At 46.8% G+C, this 10,687-nt stretch overlaps 1 protein-coding gene across 2 annotated transcripts in view; it reads right to left on the reverse strand.

The window, feature by feature from the left end:
• The window catches only part of ITIH5 (inter-alpha-trypsin inhibitor heavy chain family member 5), an 85,834-nt gene extending 84,157 nt beyond the window's left edge, over nucleotides 1-1,677 (reverse strand). Inside the window, exon 1 of one of the 2 annotated variants that reach the window (XM_018056962.1) lies at nucleotides 1,479-1,677. In XM_018056962.1, coding sequence (XP_017912451.1) covers nucleotides 1,479-1,568 — 90 coding nt within the window. In that variant the 5' untranslated portion in view covers nucleotides 1,569-1,677. Of the gene's footprint in view, nucleotides 1-384; nucleotides 448-1,478 lie in introns of those variants that run through there. The other variant, XM_018056963.1, reaches the window with a different exon arrangement.

Genomic DNA, 10,687 nt, shown 5'->3' on the forward strand with positions numbered 1-10,687 from the left:
CAACATCAAGTGCTGACCATCCCCAGCACTTTTAGATGTATTACCTACCCAACCCTCACTACTCCGTTCTTTCCCACTTTGTACAAAATTGGAGATTGAAGCACTCAGGACTGTGCTCAGCATCACAGAGGTGAAAAGCGCCTGAATCTGGAATTGAGCCCCGGTAGCGGGCATCAAGCCCCCGTCCTTAACCAAAACATCTGCCATTTCATATACCACAGTATACGAGGTCCTTTACACAAACTAGCAGCTGGATCCTTACAAGTATGCTCAAGAGTAGGTGTGTGCCCTGCTGTGAGGGACAGGAAAGGGAGGCAGAGAGACGCATAGGGGTGCTCGTCCAGGCCACACAGTAGTAAAGAGCAAAGGGGAGACCAGCCTCACTCTCTGGATGCCAAGCTTGCACATTCCTCCTCCACCACACAGCCTCCTGGAATTTTTATGGGTTATTCCTCATGGCAGTCCTACAAGAGAAGAATCGTTCCATTTTGTAGATAAGCACATCCTTAAGGCAGAGTTGACGTGAAAGTAACTATGGGATGTTTAGGCAGATTCTGTTTTCCAGATCTGCCTTCAAACCAAGGCTCTGGGAAAGGGGTCAGAAAGTATACCTGCTTATCTCTTCCTCTCATCCTGCAAAAGCATGCTTTCGGCTAAACAATTTAAATACATGTGAGCAAACAGCACCGGAGATGCAGAAATGCACCGCCTTCGTTAATCAGGACAGAGCCCTTTCTCCCGATAAGGTCTGTGCATTGATATCTGTGGGAACCTGTTTGATATTCTTTCAAGAGCCTTCCTATCCATAAGACATTGTATTGAGAGTTCATATTTGCAGGTTTCATTCACTTGTGAGGTTAAGCCATTTAAAAAATCCTGACAGATACACAGAGTATTAACCAGGGGAACTGAGACCCTTTGGTTCTTCCTCCTCCGCCCATCATTTGGCCACCTTTAAGCTGCTAAAGCAATAAGAGATGAAAACTCTGTTCTCCCGGTTTTCAGATGAGAAAAGCGGAGGCTTCCACGAGTTTAGAACATTTCCTAGACGTGCTCTCTCTCTAGAACAACTGGAAGCCAACAGCAACCTGCCAAGACTACCCCACAGGCGCATCTGAAAGAACCTTGCAGTTAGCTTAGGGTTCTGGCTCAGAAATGAACAAAACCAGCAGAAACCCGCCCAGGTAACAGGAGCCGAAGAGGTTTGGTTCCGCAGGACTTTGAAGTGCAGACACAATTCTGCAAGAAACTTTGTCAGCCAGACTCTCTCCTCGAGGGAACAGTAGATGGGGAAGCTCCCAAGCAGAACACTGGGGACGAAGAAGTGAAGGGGGGACGATGTGCCAGGACATGGGGGTGATCCCACCCTCCCTCGCGTCAAGTAGCCTGTCCCGCAGCCACGCGCCCGAAGGCGGCGGTGGTAAGAGACTGCAGCCGGCGCCCGGGGCCCGCCGGGGGCCCCCTAGAACTCCACTTACTTGATCCGATGTGTCTCCCCAGCTCCTCGCCTCTTCCAGCAACCCGGCGCAGAGCGGCAGCGCAAAGTACAGCCCGAGCAGCGGGAGCATGGTGAGGCCGGGCGGCTGCACCAAGACGCTGCGGGACGCGCGGATACAGCGCAGGACTCAGGGCAGCGCTCCGGACTGCGGACTCGCGCTGCCCTGCCTCGCGCCCCGCCCCGCCCCCTGAGCCCCCCCGACCCCGCCCCTTAGCCCCTCCGGCCCCGCCCCCACGCCTACTCGGGTCCCGCCCCCCGCTCCTTCCGGCCCCGCCCCCGCGCCGCGCCCCGCCCCCTGAACCCTCCGGCCGCCCCTTAGCCTCTTCTGCCCCGTCCCCACGCCTATTTGGTCCCGCCCCCCGCTCCTTCCGGCCCCGCCCCCGCGCCCCTCCGGCCCCTGCCCCCCTCCTGCTCTGCCCGCAGCGCCCCGCCGCTGCTCCTCACCCCTCGTGGGTTCAGACTCCTCACTCCCGCGAGGTCCGCCCCCGGTCCGCTGCATCCACAACGGGTGCCCCCAGCCCAGAGCGCACGGTTCGCGCCCCATCGCTCGCCGCCTTCCCGCCAGTACCTTCAGCAACCCCCCTCCTGCCCCGCCCCTCCCTCGCCTTCTCCAACCTGCGCCGGGGGCACCTGCTACCACCTGCATGCCCCTCTCCCGCTCCTTCGTGAACTCGCGCCATTCCTGTCTCAGGAGGACACTGTAAGGGCCAACCTGACCCTCCATATACAGTCCGCCCCTTCACCTGCTATACAGACCTCGCTCCCGCGCTGCATGTATACCGCCCGCCCACTTCCAATACATACCACCTCCCACCCGGTATATACCACCACCATTCCCACACCTGCCGCCTGAAGGCATCAGGAGACCTTCTTCTGGGAAAATAGTGCGTTCCCCTTGACATCCAGCACTGATGCCTACAAGCCCAGTTGAGGGAATGCCAAGTGGTCTAACGCGGAAAGTACCAGCAACGTGGTCCCCTTTTATATGGCTCTGGCATAAGGGAACGGAAAGGAGGAAGCTAGAGTTGGCACCACGCCGTAGTACTTCCGTTTTTTTGGTTATTAATCATAAAAATGAATGTCACTGTTATCATAGTTACAGACTATTGGTCATATTTCTGTCCTGTCATAGGAAGAACTGTTAATAATCTGCCAACCATTCACCCACCCACCTTTTAGAGTCTGGGCTCCATCTTTGTACCTGGCAGACGCGCAGTGATCTGGAGCTGCTAGTTTCCAAAAGGCAATCACCTCAAAGACACTTAAAAATGTTTTTTGTCGTGATCCTGCTGCTGCAAAGTTGCTTCAGTCGTGTCCTACTCTGTGCAACCCCATAGACGGCAGCCCCCAGGCTCCCCCATCGCTGGGATTCTCCAGGCAAGAACACTGGAGTGGGTTGCCATTTTCTTCTCCAATGCATGAAAGTGAAAAGTGAAAGTGAAGTCCCTCAGTCATGTCTGACTCTTCCAGACTCCATGGACTGCAGCCTACCAGACTCCTTCGTCTATGGGATTTTCCAGGCAAGAGTACTGGAGTGGTAAAAATCTTCTCCTTGTCGTGATAAAAATCACATAAAATTAAAAGTACTATTTTAACCCTATTTACCTGTGCAATTTGGTGACACTAAGTACGTTCACATTATCATGCAACTTTTACCATCATGCATCTCCTGAATTTTTCACCTCAAGACATTTTTTTATGTCTCTGTAAAAATTCCCTCTAAATTAATACACTGAGTAATAAGTTGGCATCTATCTCAGTGGCCAAAAACAGGGAAATGGTTAACTCAAAAGACAGAACATCCATCCTGTGGAATATTACACAGCTGTTAAAAAAACAACCATAAAGTGCATGGAAACAGAAAAAATGTTTACAGCATAATTTAAAGGAAAAATCAGATCACATAACCATATCAAAAGTATGAGTTTAATTGGGTAAAAATACATATGAGTGGACATCAGGACTAGGGAAGAATGAGAACAGTGGGTGTGTTAGCTTATGGCAGTATCTCTTTTTAAATATCTTGTTTCCTCTTGTTGAAATGTTGATTGTTAAAGACATTAAGGGGCGCGGGGAGTGTTGTTTTGGTGAAATAAATGGAAGGAAAATCATTGTCATTAGCAATTAAACGTGTAATAGCCTTTCCACAGGCTAATTAAAAAAACATGCCTCCACCATGGAGTGACTGTAGCTGGTCCAACAAGGTTTCCGCAACAAAAGCACCGATAAAGGAGAGCTTTGAAGTAAGTCAGAGGGTTTTTATTCTTGGTTCTTTACTAACCGTGAGTTACAGATGCATCCTGGGCACACTTAGAAACTTAGCAGCATGCAAAGTATGTGCAGTCCCCTCCTCGTTTTAAAACTAAGGGGGAGAAAAATACTAGAACAAAATAAAAAGGAGGAGAGCCCCAAATCTTGTAGAATGTTGGCCCCACCACCTCCTTGCCTCCAGAAGGAAACACCTGCTTAAAAACTGAAAGTTGAATTTGGACAAAACTGGTTTATTTGAAAGTAAACAATAACAGCTACTGTTATTTCAATCCGTCAATTCTCCAGCAACACTGGGGACCTTGTCTTGGTCTTTCTCTCCTCCCCTCTCTTACTCAACTCTTGTTTTGTTTTGTTTTTTTTTGACTTTATATCTGCCCTTTGTCCCATTGTGTCCCAACTGATTTCTGCATAGGCCAAGTCGTTGGGAAATGAGTTTTCTTTTCTCCATCTGCTAGGACTCTCCAATTCTACTCTAGGTGGTGGTGCTGGTTCATTGTTACATTTGTTTTATGGCACCTTTGACCTAAGGGATAAGAACTTCCTTGAGGACCCCAAGTTTTCTTCCACAAATTGTAACATTGTGCTCAATGCGTGCCTAGCCTTTAAGGAGCATTTGATGAATGGAATTAGGGGACAGGAGGCCTGGTGGGGCAGGGAGCTAGCTGTGCTGGAGGAAGACTGCTGGGCTGTATTCTGAACTTGGTCCCTTTCTAGCTACACAACTTGAGAGTTTCTGAACTTCCCAGTATTTACCGAACTTCCTAAGCTTCTGAGTGACGTCAGAGAGTTTGTGTGACCAGATGGTCTTTAAACCTAGGCAGGTGTCATACAAATAAAATCCAGTGAAAGTTTTCCAAAAATCTCTGTAAGCATAGGCGATTATTTCTATTAGCCTTATCAGTCAGGATGAATAAATTAATGATCCCCCTTCAAAGGAGCCGAGCTATCCCCACACATATGTCCTTTGATGCCAGGCGTTACTGGTTTTACTGTGTGAAACCACTGAGCTCAGAGAACCTCAAAGCTGGAAAAGACCTAAAACCCAGTCCCGATTTTTCTGATGAGACCTGTAAGGGGTTTGTAGGGCCCATTCTCCAGTTAGACACAGAGCTCCAGTCAGGACCCATGTGTTCACAGACAGGGTCTGTGTGCAGGGCTCAGTAACAAGGGTGTCTTAGTACAACAGTGAAGAGGCTCTGCTGGTCAGGGAGGCCCCTGTGCCGGCTCTTGCCAGGAAGTAGCTCCCGTGTGTGACTGAAGCATGGGGCAAGGGATCCAGGATTTTAGAATTAGGCTCATTGGAGTTAGGGGCTTTCCCCTGGTCCCCCATGTGAGACCACCAGTGGATAGGCCTGGCCAGCGTAGCTAGGGCAGAGAGACTGAAGGCAGGCTCTGCCGCTGGTTTCTTTTCTTCTCCCTCGAATTTACCCTTGGTCGCCTTCTGGTCCCTCTATCTAGCTGCTCTGATATTCAAGCTCCTCCTCCACGCCTCCCCCCGGAGGCCCTCTTACCCAAGCTTCCCTCTGAACACCTGCAAGGCCGTTTTGTTCTGTTCCGGGCCAGCCCTTTCCCACCTCCTCTGCCTCACCTTTTTGTCTGCTTATATGACCTTGTGTTTCTCCTGAACACTTGACAACTTTGCGTACTCACGACAGTGTCTTTTTTCTAGTGACCTTTTTTTCTTTTTAATCAAAAAGATAGGAGGAGAAAATGGATTCCTTTTGGCTTTGCCTCCACAATTTCTCAGGGCCCCTTGGTATCTTGGGAGTCATGTGGTTGTTCTTCAGTTGCTAAGTCATGTCTGATTCTTTGCAACCCCATGGACGGCAGCCCGCCAGGCTTCTCTGTCCTTCCCTGTCTCCCAGAGTTGGTTAAAGCCAATTTTCACCTAGTTTACAGATGGTGACTTTTACCCAGAGAGATTTATGAGAGAGGAAGCAGAGAATCAGTTTTCCTATTTCTTTTGATTGATGATCTGCTAAATATGTCAATACTCACGAAGTGTAGCACAACATATTCTATTTGAATTTTCTGCTTACACATTTGAGACCCTAGACTTGATTTGCTAGTGGGCAAGGATTGTCTCAAGCTCATTTTTATATCCCCTGGAATAAAAAATATCCCCTGGAATCTCTATTCCAGTCTGCCTGGAATAGAGTCGACATGCAGTGTGTTTGATGGATTGGAAGAATGTGTATCTGTGTCATGAACCCCTGTGCTAGCTGTATGCCATGATATAACAGGAGTTTTAGACATGATCCTGGAAGAATTTAACCATTTAGATATGAAGCTGGAACTAACAGTGTAGTTTGAGCTCAAGGGTGAGATGCTAAGTGGAGAGGAGGGTGAGATTGTAACTGTGGTCTAGGATAATTAGAGAAGGCTTCGGGGAGGAAGAAAAAATTATTCTTTTCATGAATCAGACTTGAAAGCCAGATGGAGAAGACGGGGTGTTCAGGAGACAGAAGAAGGAGAGGGTGCAAGTGTGGAAAAGGCTTTAGACATCGTGGAAAATTCACAAAATGCTGAGGGAAAGGTCCAAGTTTGGGGAGTTACCTGTAGAATGTTCTTGAGCGAGCAGTCTCCGAGTGCAGATCTGCTAACTTTTCCCATCGAGCTAACTTTTTAAAAGAAGTCCTTTCCTTCAAGGTTTTTGTCACTCCCATCAGTGATGGTGTCTCTCTGGGTCCTTGGGGGGAAGTGTGAGAAGAGTATGTTCTCGGGGGGCCATATATATATTGGGAGAATGAGGTGAGTGGAGGAGGTGGTGAACTAGAGCCTCAAGAAGGTGTTGAGAGGAAAACATGCCCAGTTGATTCCAAAATTCTGCCTGTACCCCCCACAAACGTGGTACCGTTATGTCTAGGTGGTATAAAAATTACTACTATTTCAGTGACCCATACTCACTGCTGTTATTAATACTATAGAGTGAGTAGTTAAATATGCTTTTTTGAACAAGTCTTTCCCATTAATAAAACTTTAAAAAGTAATTTTTGCTTGATAAATGTAAGTGATCTAACCAAATATAAGCAAAGAGTACAGCTGCAAATCAAATAAACTTGAAATTTCAATGCAGCCATGTAAAAGTGAGCAAGCAGTGATAAATCAAGTAAGTTGTCCTTAATAAACCATTAGAGTTAAATGAAGGGGCTTGTTGCCAGATGCCGTCTTGATCGGTCGGTTACCTTGTTTAGGCTTCTGATGGAAATGTTTACACAGCCACGAAATTCTCAGTGTAAATTGGGCTCAATAAACATTTCATATGATGCACGCATGCATTTGAGAAGAACACATATACTTCTTAAACTTTCATTGTATTGAAGTCTAGTTGATTCACAGTGTGTTAGTTCCTACTACACAGCAAAGTGAGTCAGTCAGCTGTGTTCTTTCTCACGTCCTTTTCCGTTTTGGTTTGTTACAGGATATTGAGCATAGCTCCTGGCGCTGTAGAGCGAGATCAGTTCATTTTTAACTTAGTGCTCTCAAGGTGTGTGTGATGGGGAAGGAAAACTACCAGCTCAGTGTCTTCTAAAACTCAGACTGGGGGTCAGCAGTGGCTGAGTTTCATCTCATGTACTCACCTTCATCTTTCTGAGTTTTGTTCTCTTTAAAAAAAATTTTTTTATTGGCGTATAGTTGATTTACAATGTTGTGTTCGTTTCTGCTGAGTGATTCAGTTATACGTATATTCTTGTTTTAGATTATTTTCCCATATCGGTCATTACACACTATTGAGTAGAGTTCCCTGTGCTGCACAGCAGGTCCCTGTTGGTTGTCTATTTGATGTATAGTAGTGTATGGGTGTTCAAGCTGGTTTTAGGAAAGGTGGAGGAACCAGAGATCAAATTGCCAACATCCGCTGGATCATGGAAAAAGCAGGAGAGTTCCAGAAGAACATCTATTTCTGCTTTATTGACTATGCCAAAGCCTTTGATTGTGTGGATAACAATAAACTGTGGAAAATTCTGAAAGAGATGGGCATACCAGAACACCTGACCTGCCTCTTGAGAAACCTATATGCAGGTCAGGAAGCAACAGTTAGAACTGGACATGGAACAACAGACTGGTTCCAAATAGGAAAAGGAGTACATCAAGGCTGTATATTGTCACCCTGCTTATTTAACTTATTTGCAGAGTACATCATGACAGACGCTGGGCTGGAAGAAGCACAAGCTGGAATTAAGATTGCTGGGAGAAATATCAACAACCTCAGATATGCAGATGACACCACTCTTATAGCAGAAAGTGAAGAAGAACAAAAAAGCTTCTTGATGAAAGTGAAAGAGGAGAGTGAAAAAGTTGGCTTAAAGCTCAACATTCATAAAACAAAGATCTTGGCATCTGGTCCCATCACTTCATGGGAAATAGATGAAGAAACAGTGGAAACAGTGTCAGACTTTATTTTTGGGGGCTCCAAAATCACTGCAGATAGTGACTGCAGCCATGTCATTAAAAGACGCTTACTCCTTGGAAGGAAAGTTATGACCAACCTAGATAGCATATTGAGAAGCAGAGACATTACTTTGCCGACTAAGGTCCATCTAGTCAAGGCTATGGTTTTTCCTGTGGTCATGTATGGATGTGAGAGTTGGACTGTGAAGAAGGCTGAGCGCCGAAGAATTGATGCTTTTGAACTGTGGTGCTGGAGAAGACTCTTGCGAGTCCCTTGGACTGCAAGGAGATCCAACCAGTCCATCCTAAAGGAAATCAGTCTGGGTGTTCATTGGAAGGACTGATGCTGGGGCTGAAACTCCAGTACTTTGGCCACCTCATTCGAAGAGTTGACTCATTGGAAAAGACCCTGATGCTGGGAGGGATTGGGGGCAGGAGGAGAAGGGGCTGACAGAGGATGAGATGGCTGGATGGCATCACCGACTCGATGCACATGAGTTTGGGTGAACTCCGGGAGTTGGTGATGGACAGGGAGGCCTGGCGTGCTGCGATTCATGGGGTCGCAGAGAGTTGGACAAGACTGAGCGACTGAACTGAACTGAACTGAAGTGTATGGGTATCTTAATTCCAAACTTCTATTTTATCCCTGTTGATAACCGTAACTTTGTTTTCCCAAAATCTGTGAATCTTTTTCTGTTTTGTAAATAAGTTCATTTATATCATTTTTTAACCTTTGGAAAATGTTAAGGATTATAGGTAGTCATACATTTTTTTAATATTCCTGAGTCATTCAGAGGCACAGTGAGCATGAGTTTTGCCTTATTTCCTGAAATGCACACACACACACACACACACACACACACAAATCAAAGCCAGCTTCTCACTCTTCAGCATTAGCTGTAGATGCTGTCTGTCCTTTCCTGCGTTTGCATTAACGAGTATATCAAAGACATGCAAATGGTTCTGCAGAAATATTTGTCGGTTGAACAATGGTCTGTACCTGTAGAAGTGTTCACTAAACATTGAACAAGCTCAGTGAAAACTTAGGAATTACTCTTATCTTTTGGAAAAGACCTGGATGCTAGGAAAGATTGAGGGCAGGAGGAGAAGGGGGCAACAGAGGATGAGATGGTTGGATGGCATCACCAACTCAAATGGACATGAGTTTGAGCAAACTCTGGAAGATAGTGAAGGACAGGGAAGCCTGGCCTGCTGCAGTCCTTGGGATCTCAAAGAGTCAGACACGACTGAGCGACTGAACAACAACAACTTGTCTTTTGGAAGGACGCCTAGAACCACAAGAGGTGTCCTGCTGTTCTGGGATTTAGCCTGACCACAGAAGATTTGCAACAGCACAGAGGCTTTGCTGATGCTGTGACAGGGATGAAGGGTCACTCTGCCTTGGTGCCCAACTGGGAGGGCCCCGCCTGGCTTTATCTTTGTCTTGAGGCATGGAGGATGGAGAAGCCCACAAAGCTTGGAGTTCATCCACAGCATGTGTTTTCTCCCTGACGACCTGCCAGATCCTTTCCAGACAGAGCTTGGGAGGTGTCCAGAGACCTTCACTGAAAGCTGTCGGTGTCTCTTTGGAAGGGTTTTGACTCGAGCTAAACAGTGTTGGTTTTGTGGTTGATGCTGAGAGATAGATCACGCTCCCCGAAATCAAGGCTTAACAGCAGAGCTGTCATCACGCTTTCTCCGCGGCTCACAGGCTCGCTGCCTGGCTGGCGAGGGAGAAACTTTCTCGTCTGTGTAACACGTGCCACAGGTATGACTCTCCCAGGTGCACACTTGCTGATCCAGATATGCAATCCTGTCCCCGTATCTCAGGGTTACCTCCATACTGAGTTCCCACCCCCCTGTGTAGCATGGACTTCACTCTTGCCTGTTCACGAGAAACCATGCATTGCTGTTGTTTAGACACTAAGTTGTGTCCGACTCTTTTGTGACCCCCTTGGACGGTAGCCCACCAGGTTCCTCTGTCCATGGGATTTCCCAGGCATGAATACTGGAGTTGGTTGCCATTTCCTTCTCCAGGGGATCTTCCCGACCAAAGGAAAGGTCTGCTGCATTGCAGGCAGATTCTTTACCTCTGAGCCACCAGGGACGCCCACCTCTGACCGTAGTCACCACCTTTATTTTTGATCTTCCTTATCAAAAATGAACAAAATCATTCTTTCTTGGCTTTCTCTTATCAATAAGGCATGACGTCATATCTAATAGAGAACACTGTTGGCCAATGGAGTCCTACTATACAGGGTCATTTCTCAGCTCTGCCACTGATTATGTCATTTGTCTTTCTAGCGGAGTATCTTAAAAAAAAAAAAATATATATATATATATATATATATATATATATAGTCACGCTTTTACCATCATTTAAATGAAATGCCAGTGTCATGCTAAGACTCATGATTCTATCCTGAGTCTTGCTAAGATAACTTTGTAACTGAATACAAGAGGTACAGCCAGCTTGCCTCACTTAATGCAACCACTTGCCTTGTGATGCTGAGTGTTGTACACGCC

This window comes from Capra hircus, chromosome 13 (genome assembly GCF_001704415.2).
Source record: "Capra hircus breed San Clemente chromosome 13, ASM170441v1, whole genome shotgun sequence".
Classification (NCBI taxonomy): Eukaryota; Metazoa; Chordata; class Mammalia; order Artiodactyla; family Bovidae; genus Capra; species Capra hircus.